This window comes from Sceloporus occidentalis, unplaced genomic scaffold, assembly GCF_023333645.1.
Source record: "Sceloporus occidentalis isolate IW3139 unplaced genomic scaffold, rSceOcc1.0.p SCAF_22, whole genome shotgun sequence".
Classification (NCBI taxonomy): Eukaryota; Metazoa; Chordata; class Lepidosauria; order Squamata; family Phrynosomatidae; genus Sceloporus; species Sceloporus occidentalis.
This window is the reverse complement of record NW_028317002.1, coordinates 2859423-2880903: the sequence shown is the minus strand read 5'-3', so window position 1 is coordinate 2880903 and position 21481 is coordinate 2859423. Positions and strand designations below refer to the sequence as shown.

Below are 21481 nucleotides of genomic sequence, written 5' to 3'. Positions count from 1 at the left end.
TTTTATTCATCAATGGGTTTTTCTTGTACTGTTACAGGGGCTCCTTATTTATACAATATGAGAAAATGGAATTTTGCATTATAAAACTAGATACTAGAGTTCAGATATACAAAATAACAAATCCCGTTTTTTACCATAGTGCTTTTTGTTACAATGCAATTATAGCTGCAATTCATACATTGAAATACTAGCCTTGTGTTGAGAAAGAGGATCCGTAGAACGTGCAGATGGCTCTTTGTGTGCCACATGCTGTCTGAAATTCTTGCTTCATGCAAATGACTCCTTGTCCTTGGTGATCGGTGTGATAGTCTACTTTGGCTGTGAATCAGTCAGCCTAGCATTGAAATATCATGAATTAATTTTGTTTTTGACAGCATTTCAGAGGATCTCGTACATAATAGTATCTTAGCTACAGTACATATAGAACGTGTTGAAGAAGAAGAAGAATTTTGCATTCTAAACATAATGGTTTGAAAAAGTAAGCTTCATTTTTTCCTTTACTGATGAAAGGTACATATTAACCACCCAAAGTTTATTGAAGACTGATGCCATGCAACATTGATATATCAGTGTCTTTGAAGTATGAAGTTTCCATTTAGACTGCAGCACCATTTTGCAATAAAAGCACAGAAAAATGTGAATATGCAACATAACCTGCTACATAGTACTGCAGCATCCTATGACATGTAAACATGGAACGTTATGATGCCTTCCCCTTTCAAATATAACTGAATGTGTGCCATCAGGACATAAAAAATAAGAAAAAATGCGTTGTGCTTTTTTGTCAACTAGTACCTGCTGTATTATATGTCTTGTTTGTATAAATAGTCCTTCATTGAGACTGTAAATCAGTTACACTTCTAATTAAAAGCAAATCATATAAGATAAATGTTCCTGAATATTTTATGTTCCACTCTTCTTTAAATATATAAATGATCAGCAGTTATTGGAAACGGTTCTTTTTTTGTATGCCTTTTTTCAGATAGCCCTAAGTGCCAAAAGTATAGGTATAAACATAGCTGCTAGAAACTTCTCTTTCTGTGCAGATGAGGGAATGTGATTTTTTATTTTTACAGTGCTGCCTGGTACCACGGTAGATGCGCTGGGGCTGGCTGTTACCTTTGTTATGTTGTAAGACTTTCCTTTTCTTTTGGGTAGGGTAGTATCATGTACCTCCATGCTCTCAATTTCTATTGATGTCAGTAGAGGAGGGTCATTTTTACTAATAATGCTGTCATTTAAATTAATCATTTCATCAGCGGAGCCTTCATTTAGGAATACAAATTCATCTCTGCTTGCCACAGAAGTGCTTGCTATACTAGGGGCTAATGTTACAGCCGTAGACAATGGTACCTGTTCGTAGGTTTTCTCTTCTTGGGCCTCCAGGAATGTCAAACTAGAGGTAGGAAGTAATGGTTTATAATCCAGCAGCTCCTCAGATTCTTCAACTGGAGATGACAGATGTGTAATGGTTTCATTAGCGCAGGGACAGCCAATGATATGTTGACCTGATTCTCTAACCCACTTTAGCAGGTACAGGATATTTTGTGGTTTCTTGCATGACCAAGGGTTGTTATAGAGAGTTAACTCCTTTAACTGTGCGAGGTGGTCAAATTCTTTGTTAGGTATGTAGGTGAATCTGTTGTTGTGCAGATAGAGATTTTGAAGGTTGTGCAGTCTCACTAGTGTTCCTGGTAGGATTTGTATCAAGTAGTTGTTTGACAAGTCGACAGTTTGAATGTTGGATGGCATGTTGGTAGGTACAGTCCAGAGCTGGTTGTTGCTCAGATTCAGAAGTTGTAGGCTACCCAGTGTGTTATTAATGAGGACTACCCTCTGCAGTGTGTTCCAGGATACATCCAATGTTTTCAGATTCCATTGATAAACCGTGTCCAGTTTGTGAATAACATTAATGCTGTTGTGTGAGGCATAAATTGACCACATAGATCTTGGCAAATGAGCAGGAAGGTTCCTCAGGAAGTTGTGAGAAACATCAAGTGACCTGAGGTTGGTGAATCTAGTGAGCTGATGGTCTAAGTTGGTCAAACGGTTATGAGAGAAGTTCAGGTGTGTCACATTGTCTTGCAGTCCATATGGAGAAGCAGTGAGGTTCCTGGTTGAGCAGTCCACATGTCTGTCTCTTAGAAAGCACACACACTTATTTGGACAAATGCTGCAAATATTTGGTACAGAGCATAAAAGTATCAGAAATCCTGGCCAGGGGTTTGTCCAGCAACCCATCATTACCTGCAGTTGAGTAAAAGATTAAATAAGCAGGTTGTGTATTACTATGTAACCCTTTACCAGCCAAAATGGTGTGTAGAGACATATTCCTATATCTGGTTATGCAAATATTAAATGAAAATGAAGACATTCAGATATAGAATTTACATTTAATTAAAAGCTGAGTTAATATTTCATAAAACTAGGTTTTAAATGGGCATTTTAATGTTGGCAATCACTATTTATTGAGGTTTATTTTATTTTTTCAGTAATGTGATACAAGAAAAACCTTGCATGCTTTTATCTGTGAGCACTTTTGATAAATGGTTATATTTAAATTTTTGACATTGTTGCAAATTATATTTTGTGCGTCAAACACAAGCCCCTATTTTTACGGCAGCAAACATCAGATATTAATGTCAAGTCGTAAGGAACCATAAATCATCTAATGACTTATGCACAAGGTTTACAGATACTATTTGTTCTTAGTCATAAAGCAAACTCACCAGTTTGGCTTTCCATCCAGAATCAATACATTGATAATGGGGAGCCCTTCGCGTGAATGCAGTTTGTTCGGGTTTTCACTTAATGTGCTTCTCTTCGTAGCTGCATTATGCGTATGTGAGCAGGAGCGCTGCTTGCATCTGATAAGTGGTTTGGAGGACTGCAGGGCTGCTACTACTGCTGAGTCAAATTTATTGGGGACGTGGCTCAGCGTGTGATTTATTAGCGTATGCCCCCTTCAATGTAAACACTCAAATCTAAAGCAATAATTCTGGCATTACCATGTAAAATGACAGCCTTGTTAGCATATCCTGCAGATTTTACCTTTCATTAAAGAGGATGTTCCACGAAAAAATGAATATAGAAAATATTTTCATAGGCTAGAAATAAGGCTATTCTGAACATAGGTCAGGGCCACATACCAAATAAGATTTAGGGTATTTCTAACAGGTGAAAACATGTTCTTGTATTGTAGACCACCTTCAGAATATTAATTAAAGTGGTACTTTGTCATTGCTCTGAGTTCCGAATGATTCACTTCTTCTGCGTTTCGCTGTGTTGTGCCTATTCATTTAATTCTTGCAGTTTTTGTATGTATACATATACAGTGGCAAGTACGAGTAAGTGAACCCTTTGGAATTACCTGGTTTTCTGTATTGTATCATAAAATGTGATCTGATCTACATTTAAGTCACAAATCTAGACAAACACAAATGTGCTTAAGTACTTAATGGGTTAAGATCTGGGCTCTGACTGGGCCACTTTAAAAGGCGGATTTAAAAAAAAAAAATTAAGCCATTCTGTAGTATATTTACTACATGTTGATGTTTAGGGTCATTGTACTGCTGCATTACACAACTCCTACTGAGGTTCAGCTGGCACATGGCCATCCTGACATTATCTTGTATGATGCAAAGTTCAAACGTGCAGTAATGGGTTTCGTTATTTTTGGAGAGCAGCGGCTTCCTCAGTGCTGTGCTGCCATGGACTCCATGGCTGTTCAATGTTTCGTGTATGGTAAACTCATGAACTGTTTACCAGTTCCAACGATTCCTACAAGCCCTTAGCTGTTACTTTAGGGTTCTTTTTTTAGCTCATTTAAGCACTATGCCTTGTGCCCTTGGAGTCCTCTTGTCTGGGCACCCACTTCTTGGGAGTGTAGCCACAGCACTAAATTGCCTCCAGTTATAAAGAGTTTCTGTAACTATGAACTGATGAATATGTAAACTCTTTGATATAACTTTCCAGCTTTACGCAAATTAACAGTCCTTGATTGTAGGTCTTCTAAGATTTCTTTTTTGTTAGACATGGCCACATCAGCGGATGCTTCTTGAGAATAGCAAATGTTTAAGTGGTTTTAGTAGCTCTAAAACACAACCCCAATCCTATTTCATTGATTGGACTTCAGGTTTGCTAACTCCTGACTCCAATTAACTTTAGTTAAAGTGATCTAGCTTAGGGTCTTTTCCAACGCACACTGTGAATGCTTGTATTGTATTCAATACAATAATACAATAATTTGTGCGTTATTAGTTAACAGATTGTTCATTATTCTAATTAGATGAATATCAAATTTATACATGTTAGTAATTCCAAAGGGTTCACATACGCTTTCTTGCCACCATATTTCTCTCTGCTGCTGTACATTCTTGTTTTTCTCATCCCTTTTGTATTTTCCTCTTTGTCTGAGAACATATGGAGCCCTGTTCAGTTTGCAGTATTTTGTTTCTCAGTTTTCTGCTTCTCCTTGGTTTACTTAAAACACAGATGCTAAATTTGTTTATGTGGCTATTTTTGGTAAATCATTTCATGCTTATTTCACAATGCCACATTTGTTGACTATATTGGAAACTTGCAGGAGTAATGGTCAAAGCAACCAAATACCAGTAATAACAACCTTTCCTCCATTAAAACATATTACTTTGCCAAAGCATACCTTTTTTTAATGGTCTGGTATACCCAACCTGTCCACTCTGTGACTAGTAAAAAAAGTTTGGATGCTGGATGTCAGGGGCCACCGAACCTTTCAATACGTATCATATCTTTTACGTGTTTTTGCAAGCCAAAGAATAAGAATCAGTTTTATTAAGAATTAAGTTTTATTTTAATACTTGAAGGGGGGGTAATCCTTATGACATTCCAAACAAAAGAGAAAAGTGACAATTAAATAGGGTGCCATGCATCCACCTGCTTTGTGGGTATAGATGAAATGAGAACCACATTTGATTCCACCTCTATCATCATTGCTCCAAAAACTTCCCCCTCCATCTCTATACCCAGCATTACTGCCTTTTCATTCTCTCCCCCAGCATGCCCCAGTTCATATTTTTGTGTCTTAATCGCATTAAAGTTTTGCCATAAAGAATCGGTTCAGTGTGGTTTTTGATTTTGGAAAGGAGCCAAAATGATGTTTGTCTAGAATGCTGATTTCCAGACCTGCATAAAAAAGTTTATTAGAACAATGTAAACTAAAACATACATTACATTATAGAATACAGCAGTGTTTTTGCAATTCATAATACAATATTGATTCCTCCACGACCTCCATTAGACATCTCCTTGAAATATCTAGCATTTAGCACAGGTTATTCAGAGTAATTCTGGTGGGGGTGGGGGTAGCAGTTGGTAGTCAGTGTTAAATGAAGTATCTTTCTCACATTTCAAAATTGTTTGAGCATTTAAAGTGTTCTGACTGCCGGTATCATTGTGGTAATCTATCACTGACCAAGATAATGGAGGTGGTGGCAGCTGGTTTTCTTCAAAATCTGATCTAGCGAGTGCTTCATCCCACTGAGACATTGAGCTGTCTTGAAAACTGTCAGGTGGTGGAGCCAGAATGGGCTCCTCCGGTAATACTGTGACATTTATTTCAGTGGATGGCTGGACAATAGATGTGGTGTCTACAGGTGTATGCTCTTTTTCACCTGCTGTAGGTGGTGGGATTGATATTTCAGCTTTAACTCCAATAATTTGCAATGGTTTGATGTTTCCCTCATCCCTTTGTGAGACATCATTAGACAGTCCATAATCTTTTGGGGAGATGTGAGGTTGGCCACCCATCAGTGTGATGGGGCTGGTGGTTTTAAATGAAAGATCATTCGTAGCAATAGGAAATTCATTCATGTCAAAACTATTGTTCTCGTGGAGTTCCCTAGCTGCAAGCGGTGAAGGACCTGCCCAGTTGTCAGCAGTGTTTGGCTTCTTGATACATTTCCATATTACAATGGTGAAAATCACCAACAGCATAAGTATCAGGATTCCTCCTACCAGCAGTGCCGCGATCCACGAGAAGCTCCCAGCTTGTTCTCTTTGTAACGGATTACTTTGTTCTTGATCTGCATCCATAATGTCAGCTATCCTTAAACCCAAACAAATGTAAACAAAAAGACATTTATAACTGTTGATTAGAATGCAATGTACATAAACAAGTGTGCCCTTTCTAATACCCTGCATTGCTTTCTGAACAGTGATGCAATATTGTGCTCTTCTCTTGTTAAGCACTACTGCTACCACAAAACACATACATCAAACGTTGTATATGTTGATATGATCTTTGCACTGAGTAAATATTCTGTCTAGACTGATAATCTGACGGAAGTTTTTCTATGTTATGGTATGTGAGTGAAAATTATAGTAATACAAAATATGTAATCCCCCCCCCTTAGAGTTTTTTTTTCTCTTTTCTGTACTTAAATCACACAGTGCAAGCACAGTGTAGAAAAACTAAACTCTCATTAGATACCATAGCCTGAAATACATGCAAAATAAAAACCTCAGTTGTGAGCAAACCATGCCTATAAATGTTTTATTTCTTGACTGGACGATGAAAATGTTGCTACATTATGTGAAGGTATGCTAGAGCCTAAACAACAACAAAACAAAAAAAATATGCCTTAAGGCTGTTCTTGCCCCCAATATTTGCCATGTCACCGTATCTTTACTTGTGTATTATAAATTCAGAATTTTACATACCGGATTAGGTTGATACTTGCGGAGCTTCAAAACTACTGTCCTGCAGGCAGAAAGAAGATTAAAACTTATTGAGTTGTGTCAGATGCTAACCATACAAAAAAGGAAGTAAAGAAATAGTTTCAGGAAGCATTTGTGTATGTACAAGAGTGTTTCTGAGCTTTTTGGATGTAATAATTGTATCACAAAACATGAAAAACTACTGTAGCCAGCCCTTTGAGTGTTTTGTATTACATTCTGAAGACATACTGCATTCTATGATTTTAAGAAAATCGTAAAGCTATCTCATATCTGTTCTTCTGTTATACATGCAATTTCACATAGCCACTGACATTATCATCATGTAGCTACATAGACCGTCACAGTCACTTGATATACATGTAGTCTAGCAGCCTGTCACTCAGTAGGGCAATGGCCACTTGACGTCAATGAGTCTCAGGCTCCCTGTTGCTCTTTTGTGTCATTCTGTGTGTCATTTCTCACCTCATTCTCATTTGAGCACCGACTTTTGAGGGGCACCCGTTTCTTGGCAGTGCTTCAGTGGTGGTGATGCAGCTTCCACTTCTCTGGTCCACTTGTACTCATTGTGATATCCGGACACTGAGATGTTATTTTGTACCAGTTATCAAATTCTATGCCCCTGCATTACTTTGGCTCTAATTAGAAAGTAGTTAGTTTCACAACAAAACTTCAATGTACTCTTTGTAATTAAGTAAAACGAGAGAATTGGAAAGGTGTCTGAATGATCTTTGGAAGGCTCTGTAATATATATATATATATATATATATATATATATATATATATATATCAAATGTTACCAGTTCTTTAGCAAAGCGCAAACAGTAGCAAAACCCCACATATTCCTTACAATCTGATACAGGCAACCACAATACAAATGAAGTAATACTTTTCCAGGTTCAGTAGTACAGCTTAGCCACGGAAACCCATTTCATGAAGCTCCTGGCACAAAGTGCTTGCACTGATGTTACCTCCAGAGGTAGCCTGGAACTCTAGTGATTACACAGAGGGCAAGCAATTTTAACATACTAAGCACTTCAGCACTCTGAGTGTGCGTTCTCCTCTGTTGTGGCTGGGCTGTTACTCCTAGACGCATTCACGTCACAATATTAGCACTTACATTTTAAAGTCACTGAGATTTTCAGTACGACTCATTCTGCTGCCAATATGCTTGCTTTGATACACCTGTTAGCGATGAGTGTGGCTGAAACGCCTAAACTCAATAATTAGAGTGGTGTACGCATACTTTTTATCATGTAGTGTATTAAAAACATGAAGGCTGCTCTGGCTCTAGTGTAAAACAGAACTGGTACTGGAGGGGTTTATTCAGCTGGGGGGGATTGTTTTTTTGTTTGCGCTGACTAGCAGTCAAGAGATAAGCAGACCAGAGTCAAGTTCATCTAGTTAAAGGCATTTCATCTTAATATACAGTTGTGAATGAGCATGGTGGGCACGCGGTGTAAAAAGTAGTCAACCCTAAGAACTTTGTATATTTTTACTTTAAGTCCCTGAGTATAATGGTGCTCAGTTAGAACACTGTTACATTCAAACATATTTCTTGGCGCCCACAAATGTTTGCCACAGCTGTCAAAGGGGACACCAAGCCGTCATTTGGCAGCCTGAGCTACAGTGCACCAGCAGGAATTTATCTATACTGGTGCTAAATGGTGCGACATACATGTACGTCATGGGTTTTGAAGGACCATTTTTTTGTGACGTACTGTGGACGTCATTGGTCCTTAAGCTGTTAAAGTTTAACATGTCAGTTTTATTAGTTTATTCTCACAGCTGTGATATTTGTGTGATAGTGTCGTATTCTGTAGTAGCTGCCTTCTCTACCTGAAGGGCCCTTAAGAGCTAATGGCTCAGGCATATGACAGCATAAATCAGCTTCTGAGCATGAGTTATTACTTATTCCTTAATTATGCAGGGTAGTAGGAAAGTAAAGGTCTGTGTTAATGGAAGGATGGTTCCTGTGCGACCTGCCTGCCAGACAACCTGTTGTTGTATAGTGTTCATGAGCTGTAAATCTCAGTAAATATTGGTACAGTATTAATACACATTGAAAGTGGGGGGGGGACCCCAGATGGTTTAAATCACACTTTATTTGTAAGTCAGCTGTCCAACTAGTCCTAATGCAAATTTTCAGTGTAATTGTTTTAAACTATTCTATTTGTCGGTTTTATAATTCTAAGTTGAATAATACCTGACATGCAAAGATTGGTGAATGTTAGTAAGCACAGGCTGTGCTAGTGTATTCTATCATGTAGAAAAATATAATTTATTTTGTTGATTTCATTTAGAGTTTCTATTCCACCTAGCCAAAACATGGGACAATTATACATGATTAAATTCTTTTCAGGAATGGCAGTACAAAAAACATATTTCTAATGCTGGCATATAGTTAGAACAGTGTTTAGAGTCAACATACTAGGTAGAATAAAACCTTTAACCTAAACATGTTCTTGCAGAAGCAGGAAAGTACCGATCATTCTTGTTACTTCCTTACAATACAATACAAATGTGTGGCTTGATATTACAAATTATAGAGTCATTGTGAGCAGATCCTACCACATTGTAAAAGTACAAATACAGGTAATGTGTTAAATCTCCACTATGATGTTAGCTTGGGAACTGCAGTCTTTTCCCAGGGTTGCCGTTCCGCCTTCGGCAGAGTGTTTTGACTTGTCGTCTATCGGACTGAGCATGAGCTGATGTTTCTCTTCTTCGGCCTCGTTTCTGTCTTCCAGTGAAATCTCATCCATCGTATGACTAACCAGCTGGGCTTTCTTCTGCCACGTATCCATGCCTGATGGCCACAAGATACTGGAAGCGCTTAGAAAGTCGCCGTTGCTACGCGCTTGACGTTTTGACGTAGCTAGTTTATTTTTAAGACTAGCAACTTTGTTTGCCAGTATGACCGAGCAAATGATTAAAATAGCACACACGAGGACCAGGACAGCAATTATAATAATACTGATCATTATTCCAGTTTTATATTTCTCTGTGCTGCAGGTGCTCTGTTCATTTTGGTTGATGTTAATAGAGTGTGTTGTATTTTGAAACGTATTAGTTATATACTTTGTTGTTGTTTGTTCTTCAGTAAGTGTTGAAGTCTCTTGCCGTGGCGTTGGTACACTGGTGTTTTTAGTGGCGTTATTGCTTCCTGGCGTGCTGCTTTCGTTGGATATTGGGTAACTGTCATTTCCAAATAACTCGGCGCTGTGTATTCGAGCGTTACAGGTGACCAAGATTGCAGCTCCAGCCATTACCACAAAATGCAGTTGGCTTTGTTTCATCTTCAGATCTTGGGAGTCCCTGAAAACAACAAGCCATTAGCCAAGGCATTTTAAAACCACCCACTACTCTAAACATAACCGGAAATGTATTTGCTAGCGTTGAGAAGCAGCATAAGCACACGTTGAGGTGTTTCTGTGGCTATTTTTTCTCCCTGTAACATTTATTCAGCTCTTAATGTGTTTTTATGTGAGGCATTTACTTAAGCAGTTTACTGTCACATTTAAGTACTTTAATATACTTTTCCAAAATTATAAATACTTTGTGTAGAAGCTGCAGCCCTGCTGCTACAGCTGCCCTTCTCTTCCTTGCTCTGACGATTCTTGCGACTGATTGGCTGCTTTGATTATGCACAATCCACCATTAATTTCCAAAGGTGACCACACTAAAAGGGTTTGACTGTTGTATGGATATGTTTTATGCTATTTTGTTGTTGCAATCAGAATATATTTGTGAATCAGGGTGTAACGAGTCTGATATTATTGTAGCAGTGTGTTCTGCTTTCACCACTTATATGACTGTTTTCAGTAACCGCAGGGGAAAAACATACATATAATGTACCTTTCTATTTCTCCCCCTCCCTACTGCCCTGTACGCTGCGACCGCCAATAGTGTAATGTAGGATTGAATTATTTCTTAAATGATTATTTGTTCTATTGAATGGGCAACAAAATCCTACCTTGTTGGGTAAACGGTAAAATCGGAAGACTCCTTGCCACACCCTTTTACCACATTAAGGACAGTCGTGTCGGTTTCCTTATTACCATTCAACTCAAACAAAAACTGTGTACAGGCAGCAGATACACAGGCAGCAGATACACAGGCAGCAGATACACAGGCAGCAGATACACAGGCAGCAGATACACAGGCAGCAGATACACAGGCAGCAGATACACAGGCAGCAGATACACAGGCACAAGATTCAGCTGGGTTCATGCGAATAACTGTCCACTGTACGTCCCCCGTCCTTTTTAAGTCACAAAGTGATCTGCCACTTACCTTGTAAATGTAATATTGAAATCTTCACTCAGCTACAGAATCCCCGGTTGGTATGTGCCATTTACACAAGTAAGGGTCTTAACTCTTGTGTGTCTTCAGAAATCTCTCAGTTGGTATCTGAATATAGCACGAGATTTTCTTGCTGCCGTTTCCTTGACATAAACCTCTGAACACAAAACCACAGCGATGACACATTTCCTCTTTTCTTTTGCTCATTCTACTTTGCTTCCATTTACCAGCATAGTGAAGCAGAGAACCTGCCCTCGGCTACACGAATTGCTCATGGGTGTGATGCAATCTTGGCTTAGAGCGTTGGCAGAGTTTACTGAACAAAGTTCGACCACGCTTTTTCTCTCCATATACATATATATATACACACACAGGGTGTAGGGATGGTGCGGTTATAATGAGTGTGCATTTGTCAGCAATTACCAGATAACATTAATCCACGGGTAAACGAAACTTCTGTTCATTGGCCGGCAGAGACGTATACCTGATAAGGCATTGAGAAACATAATTTTCCAGACAAGTAAAAAAAACTACAGTATTTTATTTGAGGATAGAAAGGTCCCTGAATGTAAAGTCCGCTTTGCCTGGTGCTCTTTAACCCCTGAAGGACCTTGGCTGTTTTTTGTGCATCTTTACCCTTTAGGAACCAAAACCCTTTTTTAGTATGTATGCTGTGTCTACTTGTCAAAAACTAGTTTCACTTGGGAAGAAAGACACTTTACTTAAGTATGGATGAATACCTACCAGCTTTCCAATGGTCCCCTTAAAATCAGATTAGCCTGGTGGTGCAAGGCTTGTTGTCCTTGTTCTTGTGGATACGAAAGCCCAGAGTGGCCCCGTGGCACTCTTGCACAGTTCGTAAAATAGTAAAAACTTAGGAAATTCAGGGTGTAAACCATCTCCCCTTATGTTTCACTATGGACACCTCTATCTAGGCAGATTATCTTTTAGGACTGTACATTTCTGGTTTTCTTATCCACATAATTGATTAGGAACTGAGTTTTATACAATATGGTGTTACTGAAGGCCTCAGTCACATTTAATCTCTGTTCAGGTTAATGGTTAAAAAATTAGTTGGTAGAACTGGAGTTTTGGTTCAGTAGAATTTTTTTTGTAGTCTTATAGTGAAAATAGCTATTAACATAGTTAAGGCCCAGTATTGTGGGTTGAGTTGGCACCATGACCACCTTACCCAAGAGCTTAGAGCTGCAGAGCTTAGCTTCACAGGGTTGCAAGGTGTGACCACTTAGGAGCTACATTGGAGGTAAGTGCCCAAACAGCCTTATTCAGAGGGCCTTTCCAGTTCTGCCTACAAAAGCATTATTGTGCGTCTGAAAACTGGTGCTTTCGGTTCCTTAGAGGTTTTTTCCTCGGATGGAAATAAGAGGCCTTTGTGTTCCCAGAAGCTTAACATCTTTCTTTGTTAGCTCAGTAAAAGGTATCAACTAAAGACTCCTTTATGAAAGTCCATTACATGATATGCTAAAACCCCATTACATTATACTATGTACACATTTCAAGCTCTAAACATGGCTTCTCAGTTCCTCTGAAGCCACTGTAGGTGTTTTGTTGGTGGGGGGGATGTGTTCTGACTTCTGTTGTGGGTTTGTGTTACTTACATTAACTAGTTGCAGGCATTAGCAAGGTGACAGATGAAGGTGCTCTGTGTGGGGAGTGAGTTGGACAGTCTTTTGTGCATTGCCTCTGTGTTGCATATTCTAAGTTTTAAACTTGTGTTTTCAAAGAACATAAAACTAAAATTAGCAGTGTGTTTTTTGTAACTAAAAAAGCTGTACAGTTGTCTTCAAAGCTATACTTAAATCACACGAATACCAGTTGCCAAATTATTTTTCAAAATCCACTCTTAACCAACAGATATAGTAAACTGTATAAGGGATAACACCACCTATCCAAGACAAGTGTGAACCGGTGGGAGCATTTAATAATTCTGTCCAATAGGGACCTGTCAATTGAAACAATGGGAGAAACAGTTTATCAAAGCGCAAACATGTAGAAAAAAAAATAAGTGTTACTGCACAAAGTTATGGAGCATATTCCCTTGTGTCCCTAGAGCTGTATGTAAATAATATCGAAAAAAATTATATATAACGTGTTTTATATTTCTGTCAATATTGATACCCATATGTATAGTTAACCTTTTAGAAACATTTCATATTTTTCATATTTCCTCTTAAAGGTTCAAGACTGGTCAGATCAACGGGGACTTGCTGATCTACCATGTGTTGCTGACTCTAAAGCCATACTATGCCAAGCCATATGAGATAGTGGTAGATCTCACTCATGCTGGGCCCAGCAATCGCTTCAAGACAGACTTTCTTTCCAAATGGTTTGTGGTTTTCCCTGGATTTGCCTATGAAAACGTCACAGCCGTTTACATCTACAACTGCAACTCCTGGGTCAGGGAGTATACTAAATACCACGAGAGACTGCTAACAGGTCTGAAAGGCAGCAAGAGACTCATTTTCATTGACCCGTCAGGAAAGTTAGCCGAGCACATAGAACATGATCAGCAGAAACTCCCAGCTGCCACTCTGGCTTTGGAAGAAGACTTGAAATTGTTCCACAATGCCCTAAAACTGGCCCACAAAGATACCAAGGTTTCTATAAAAGTACGTTGTTTTGTTTTATTGACCGTGCATAGCTATTTATGGCAGGAAATGTGTGTGGAGAACACGAGAACCAGGGGAAGTGAATATGCATTTTCACCTTATAAGAACACGGCGTAAAAGTATTTATTTGGTACAGCAAGCATTCTTTGATCACTCATGGCTGACCTCTGTACTCACTCACTTTGAGATTTGCTTACAAACTTGATAAGTCTAAAAACATATAAAGTGTAAACATGTTGATTGCACATCATACAAGCCGTCATGTAATTGTAATATCTCTCGTATGGGATTCCATTATTTCCACTCTATATGAAGGGTGTCGCTCAGCAGTGGAGTAGCTATTACTACCACCTTTTGGTTAATCCTGGTGCCGGACGCTTGCATTTCTAGTGTGTCCTCTGTAGCCTCATGATGTTTATTAAAACCATTTTGTTTTGTAGGTGGGCTCTACTGCTGTACAAGTGACATCTGCAGAGAGAACACGGGTTCTGGGACAATCTGTGTTTTTGAACGACATTTACTACGCTTCTGAGATTGAAGAAATTTGTCTGGTGGATGAAAACCAGTTTACATTAACCATAGCTAACCAAGGAACCCCACTCACTTTCATGCATCAGGAGTGTGAAGCCATTGTCCAGTCAATTATTCACATACGGACTAGATGGGAACTGTCACAGCCAGATTCCATTCCGCAACACACTAAAATCCGTCCAAAGGATGTACCTGGAACACTACTTAACATTGCATTGCTCAACCTGGGAAGTTCAGACCCAAGTCTACGGTAGAAACTACTTTCTTGTAACTCATTTCCTTCAGTGTCAAGTGTATTCTTCTTCTGTGAATCAGGGGGGTTCTTTATTATCTGAGCAGGGAAATTAGATGGTTAAAAGGTTCAAGCTTTATAGGCTTTGTTCCATTTAGCTGTGAATTGTGATGTGTATGCTTTCATGTTTACATAAAGGATTTGATAATGTAAATTGGGAAAAGCGGGTGGTAGGGTTATTGAAGCATTCAAACATCCACTCCACACTTAATAGGGCCTTGGAAGTTAAGTGCTCTGACCTTTTTAAATTCTGATTTATTTTTTTCTGATCAAGCTTTACACGACACAACACAAACGCAATTCAGTGGCATATGATATTGATGCTGCTGCCAATGCTTTTACAAGGCTTGCTTAATTAAACACGGGCAAGAAAGGTTTATGATGAGTGCAGCCCAAAAAGCCCACACACACACACACCAATAATCTTTGTGTACTCGAGTTAAAAGGGATTGCGTTTATTGCAGCATGGTTTTGGTCAGGTGACCTTTCTTAAACTGTCCATAACAAGATGTTGCAATTTATAGTGCAATAGACATAAGCCGCACCGAGCTATGACCTCATTGTGTTATTTAAAGCTAGTCATTTTTTGTTTCAGTGCCTTGATTTCTGAACCCTGTGAGATAAGCAGACAGGAAGAGGGAGAGACAAAGTTTATTCCTCTAAAAAAATATTTAAAGGGACATCTATGAGGTTATTCACGTGTTCCTCTACTTAACTATTAATGTTAATATTTTCTAGACTAAATGAATTTGTTTTGTATTCTATATTTAGCCCCTTTTTTTTTTTTTTTTTTTTTTTACACTTAGACAAAATTATTTTCTTTTAGCGGTGCCTTCTTTCAACAATTTTCTTCTTTCGCAATAGTAAGAGCAATTGTTAGTCGTACTATTTAGCAACAGTATTTTGGAGGGTTTAATCCCTTCATGACCTAGGGATTCCTATCCTAAAGACCAGAGAAGTCTGTTAAAGCATGTTTCCTCTTTTCCATGTTTGGTATACCCACAGGAATCATATTTTTTTGGCACCAAATAAGTCCTCCATAGAGAAGTACATATAACACAATTATTAATGCTAATGTAAAATAAGTACTATGCCACAATGAGGAAAGAAAACACATTTTGGCAAATTCTTCTAAATTGCACTTTTGTAATGCTTTTGGGTTTGGGGAATCGCAAGAGGATTTTGTTTAAATAGTGTAGCGGTAAAGGTGTAGAGGCTTTGGTAAATTTGAATGGTTTTATATTTTTTGACCATGCCCCCCACTTTTTTTGCACTGTTCCAAGTGCAGTATTGATAGAGATCCTCTTGAGAATTTCTGCCGTGGGCCCCGGTGATGATTATGTTATTATCCCCTGGCATCTTATGAACTTTATTTTTTAACATTTTTCCTCTGTACTGTTCATACTTTGCCTTTATCGTCTGCCAGAAGGGAATGCCTGATCTCGTGACTGGGCATGCAAGCACTGATGGTGTCACTCCCTGCCATAGCAAGTTCTGGATGTACTGTAGTGCCCAAAGAGCCGTCTTAACTTTTTTGTGGACATGATAGTACCTCTATAGGGGCTTTGCTAATGCTTGTAAAGTAGTTTGTTTCCAGCGCAAGATTACTTTTCTGCTTAAGAAGGAAATGCTTGCTTAAACATGGATCTTTGACTAGAAATGAAAAAGGCTAATGAAGACTGCAGTCACCACTCATGGTCCTCATATCTGAGTTACTTAATGAACTAAATTGTGAATAATTTTTATCTTTGTCATAAATAAGTTGTCCTCTGCATGCTCTAAGTTTCATGTATTTGTCATACATAGAATAGTTTTCATAAATTCATTGCTTCTTTTTTGTTGCAGGTCTGCTGCCTATAACCTTCTGTGTGCCTTAACATGTACCTTTAATTTGAAGATTGAAGGGCAGTTACTGGAGACTTCGGGTCTTTGTATCCCAGCCAACAATACACTTTTCATAGTCTCCATTAGTAAGACTCTGGCAGCTAATGAACCGCACCTTACTCTTGAGTTTTTGGAAGAATGCATTTCTGGCTTCAGCAAATCCAGTAAGTTGTGAATGCATATGTTGGTGAAGACTTGTATTTCAAACACATTGCATGGTTTAATTGGCTTGACAAATGTGTTTTTGGCTCTGTTTTTTGCTATGTTCTAAGTGAATGATTGCTTAGTTGTTACATCAGCTCCTCGTATGTCTGTGTGAATGTCATTCAGTTCTGTCTAAAATGCACATAACTACTTTTCAGTGGGTTAAAGTATTCTCATTATATATACATCAACAGTGCTAACAAAACACTAACATTGTATATTGTGTCGTAAACTATCCTTGTTTTATGTTTATTTTTTTAATTTTTTTGTTAAGTCTGCATCTTGCTGAGCAGTAACCAAAAGACGCTTATAATTTGTCCAGTTACCTGAAATGTTTATTTGCGTTTTGAAGTGCCATACCTGGCGGATGTGCCTGCATAAACTATAGCTCAATTGGGGTGATGACATTCAGGAATTCTCACATAATTTAGTATAATTTATATGTCTCTGGCCAAGACCACCGTTACTGAGATTGGTCCTTCATAATATTCTGCCAACTCCCATTTTAGTGGAAAAAATACATTGAATTACTCTGTTGGACATATGCTTTATGACCAAAAGTATGTGGACACCTCTCCTAATTAATTGCGTTTAAGTGTTTCAGCCTCAACCATTGCTAACAGGTGTATGATACCATAGACAAACTGGGTCATACTGAAGCGCTCAGTGACTTTAAACATAGCGCTACCATAGGATGCCACTGTTGCCACATGTCGGTTTGTCCTACCCTTCTAGCTCTTCCTCCATCCACTGTAAGTGCTATTATCATGAACTAGAATGGAGATTGCAAGCTAGGTCTTCTCATCCGACATCAATGCCTGACCTCACAAATCCTCTTTTGGCTGAATGGGCGAAAATGCCCACAGCCGCACTCTTGTGGAAAGCCTTTCAAGAAGAGTGGAGACTGTTATAGCTGCAGAAGTGGGGGCCAACTCCATGTTTATGCCTATGGTTTTGGATTAGGATGTCCGACAAGCTCATATAGGTTTAATGGTCAGGTGTCCACATACTTTTGGTCATATAGTGTACTTGTGTATTATTGCCAAATCCTGAACCAAATTATGTTCCTTGTACTGTAGTCTTGAAAACTAATAATAATGTCATTGTTTATTTTAGGTATTGAATTGAAGCATCTATGCCTGGAATACATGACGCCTTGGCTGTTGAATCTTGTCCGGTTCTGTAAACTCACAGATGATGCGAAACGACAGCGTGTTAGTGCTATTCTGGACAAACTGATAACCATGACCATAAATGAGAAGCAGATGTATCCTTCCATACAAGCTAAAATATGGGGCAGTCTGGGACAGGTATGCAAACTGCAAAGCACTCTACTCTAACAAGAATATTGGCATGTGTATTAAGAGATTTGGTTTATGCACCTGTATAAAGACAGAACACCCTTCAATTCTTCTAATTCCCTGCTCCTCAACCCTCTCCTCAAGGCACACCTAACAGTCCGAGGTGTGTCTAAGGGGTTGCAAAATTACAAAACAAAAACACCTTAGACACACCTGAGTTATTGCTCAAATCCTGGACTGTAGACGTGCCTTGAGGAGAGGATTGAGGAGCACTGTTCTAATTCATAGCATTTAAACTGGCGGACTCTTCCAGTAGGGTATTATAATTCCATTAATCGACAACTCTGACTTATCCCTGAGTGATAAAGTCAGAGCACAAGATAACATTTTAATTTCTCCACCACTGATCCTAGTAGCGTTTTGTTTCTCTGTCATATAGATTAGTTTGCAAAGTTTTAGCGCTTCATTGTTATTGCCACCTGCTTCAGTTGGTATTTCAGATCTCATTTTTTTTTTATGCTTTGCTTTGTTTTGCATTAGATCACAGATCTCCTGGATGTGGTTCTGGACAGTTTCATTAAAACCAGTGCCACTGGTGGATTGGGATCCATAAAGGCAGAGGTTATGGCAGACACAGCTGTTGCTCTGGCATCAGGCAACGTCAAACTGGTTTCAAGCAAGGTTTGTTTGACTTTAGACACAACGTTTAGTTTTTCCCACAATCTGGCACTGGGACCAAGAGGCTAACATTTTGTTAAAAAATAAATGCTTTATACAACTGTCCCTTTAGTTACATAAGCATATTCATGTTAGCCTCAATTCCTTCTTTCAGTGTTTGATTCTGTATTTATACAGTGGATTATAAAGTTGTTGCTGTGGTTTTCTCATGAACACATTGTGTATTTTCAGGTGATTGGTCGAATGTGTAAGATTATAGACAAGACCTGCCTCTCCCCTACTCCTACCTTGGAGCAGCATCTTATGTGGGATGATATTGCCATCCTTGCACGTTACATGCTGATGCTGTCCTTCAATAACTCCTTGGATGTGGCAGCCCACCTTCCCTACCTCTTCCATGTTGTCACTTTATTAGTAGCGACAGGGCCTCTGTCACTCCGAGCTTCCACCCATGGACTGGTCATCAATATCATTCACTCCTTGTGCACTTGCTCACAGCTGAATTTCAGTGGTATGTACTGCTAGATGAGTTCTTTAAAGCAGATTAACTTTATTCATTTTAATTCAGTTTATGGAATTAAAAAATTAAAGTTTTAAAGGTAGATATCTATATAAAGATGTATAAGACGTTAACAGATTGAGAGGAAATCATCTATGAAACATAATTGGTCTGTGTAATTTTGCTTGTACCATATTGGCCAGGATTTGAGCCAATATATCCCAAACCAATTGATCATAAAACTAACGTGCAACTTGTAATCCAGACTTTATCAAGTTTACGGCAAATCATATTGTTTTAATGCATCTCATTCTAAGGCTGCATTCTCATTTGAGTCAATACTATTATTGGGACAGTATGGGAATTGCAGAATTGTCAAACTATAGCCTTTTCTACCAAAAACTAATCAGAGAGCATTTTCACAAAGTTCAGCCAATTGATCGGGTTACTTTTGACTTCAAATCCCTGTGTTGGCTGTCATTATTATGTTTACTGAATGGTAGCACTTACTGTGAAAGTCTACTAGTGCCTCTGCGTTTATGTAACTGTCCTTTTTATGATCATTTCATTACACGTGCTTGGAAATATTTTGTTTTTATGTTGGCTCTATTTGCTACTAATAATAACGTTACCATTTAATTTGCAGAAGAGACCAAGCAAGTGTTGCGTCTCAGTCTAACAGAGTTTTCACTGCCTAAGTTTTACCTGCTCTTTGGAATCAGCAAGGTGAAGTCTGCAGCCGTCATAGCCTTCCGATCCAGTTACAGAGACCGCTCTTTCTCACCTGGTTCCTATGAAAGAGAAACGTTTGCGCTGACCTCTTTGGAAACTGTTACCGAAGCCCTTTTAGAGATCATGGAGGTAAAAAAAAAAATATATTTTCATACAATGTTTCATTTTAATGCTTAATAGGCATTTGTGGTAGAATTCCGGTGTGCCTGGCCAAAAGTATGTGGACACCTTACCATCACGCCAATATGAGCTAATTGTTCATCACATTCCATGGGCATGGGCATTAATACGGACTGTGCCCCCACTTTGTGGTGATAAAAGCCCCCACTCTTCTGGAGTGGCTTTCAAAAGATTTTTGAGTGCGTCTGAGTTCTGCTGATGTTGGACTAGAATGTTTGCTCGCAGTCTGCGTTCCAATTCATCCCAAAGATGTTCAGTGGGGTAAGGGTCAGGACTCTGTCTAGGTCACTTGAATTCCTTCGCACCAAACTTGCCAAACTATGTCTTTATGGACCTTGCTTTATGCACAGGGCCAGAATAATGCTGAAACAGGAAAGGGCCTTCTTAAAACTGGTGCCACAAAGTTTTAAGGGGCCTAGCCCAAATGCTGAAAAGCACCCCAGACCACTATCACCCAAGATAATGTTTCCATTGCTCCAGTGTCATGTGGAGGTGTGCTTTACACCGCTCCAGCTGATGCTTGGCATCATACATAGTGATCTTTGGCTTGTGTGCCGATGCTTAGCCATGAAAACCCATTTCATGAAGCTCTGGACATACAGTGCCTGTGCTGATGTTGCTTCTAGAGGCAGTTTGGAGCTCTGTAGTGAGTGATGCTACAGTGGCCTTGTGCGCTTCAGTCTCTGCTGCCCCGCTCTGTAAGTGTGTGCATGGTCTACCGCTTCCACTTCAAATTTCAGGAACTGACTTGTGGCAAAGGTGGCATCGAATGAAGGTGCCATGCTTAGAGTCACTGATGGTAAAGACAGCTGTCTATGTGCTAAATTGGTGTGGCTGAAACTAAACACTCTAATTAGGAGGGTTGTCCACATACTTTTGGCCATGTAGTGCGTGTGTGTGTACGTATATATGTATATATGTTAAAATTTTGTCCGTAGATCTGTGCAAGCTTCCACAGGTAGTTTGCCACCATGCTGTCCTGCAAGTAGGAAATCATCTGAGGTCACGTGACCAATCAATACACATTCATGGTGTTTGCAAAGATAAATTTGGTAACCCGTGCTAGAATGTTTCAGAAAAAGGTTATGTATATGAAATCCATTTTAGACTTTTATTATTCATCCCTCAATAATTTCTTTATTCATCTTGCAGCGATTGGTGTAAGCCATTAGTTGAGTGGATCTACACTATTTAATATGTACCATAGTTTTCTTATCATACATAAGGTAATGATGCTAGACATTGGAATTTAAAAAAAAAATTAAAACTATCGCTGCCTAAGTACATGTCGGTATAGGAAATAGTCTACATTACATAGCAGAACCAGTTTCTTTTTTGACTTCTTCTAAAGAGGATTAAAATAGCATGGTTTTCTAACTTGCATTTATATTCCGCTAGGCTTGCATGAGGGATATCCCAATTTGCAAATGGCTGGACCAGTGGACCGAACTAGCTCAAAAGTATGTTTTAAGCCGTAGCTGATACAAAATATGTTAAAACACATTTCACGATAATGTAGATTAATAATCTC

At 38.9% G+C, this 21481-nt stretch overlaps 2 protein-coding genes across 2 annotated transcripts in view; one reads left to right on the top strand and one right to left on the bottom strand.

Annotated features, from left to right (window-relative positions):
• Positions 1-21481, top strand: part of LOC149300884 (neurofibromin-like) — a 96394-nt gene that overhangs the window by 57739 nt on the left and 17174 nt on the right. The window contains exons 36-43 of the mRNA XM_089484464.1: positions 13217-13649; positions 14090-14430; positions 16318-16520; positions 17677-17870; positions 18402-18542; positions 18771-19050; positions 19685-19899; positions 21349-21410. Of these exons, the coding sequence (XP_089340590.1) occupies positions 13217-13649; positions 14090-14430; positions 16318-16520; positions 17677-17870; positions 18402-18542; positions 18771-19050; positions 19685-19899; positions 21349-21410 (1869 nt within the window). The remainder of the gene's footprint in view (positions 1-13216; positions 13650-14089; positions 14431-16317; positions 16521-17676; positions 17871-18401; positions 18543-18770; positions 19051-19684; positions 19900-21348; positions 21411-21481) is intronic.
• On the bottom strand, positions 979-2241 carry LOC149300885 (oligodendrocyte-myelin glycoprotein-like). The gene has a single exon (XM_089484652.1). It carries the CDS (start codon positions 2239-2241, stop codon positions 979-981), a length of 1263 nt encoding a protein of 420 aa, XP_089340778.1.

Coding starts and splice junctions, on each gene's coding strand:
- LOC149300885 (XM_089484652.1), bottom strand. CDS start 2,241: ATGGGTTGCTGGACAAACCCCTGGCCAGGATTTCTGATACTTTTATGC.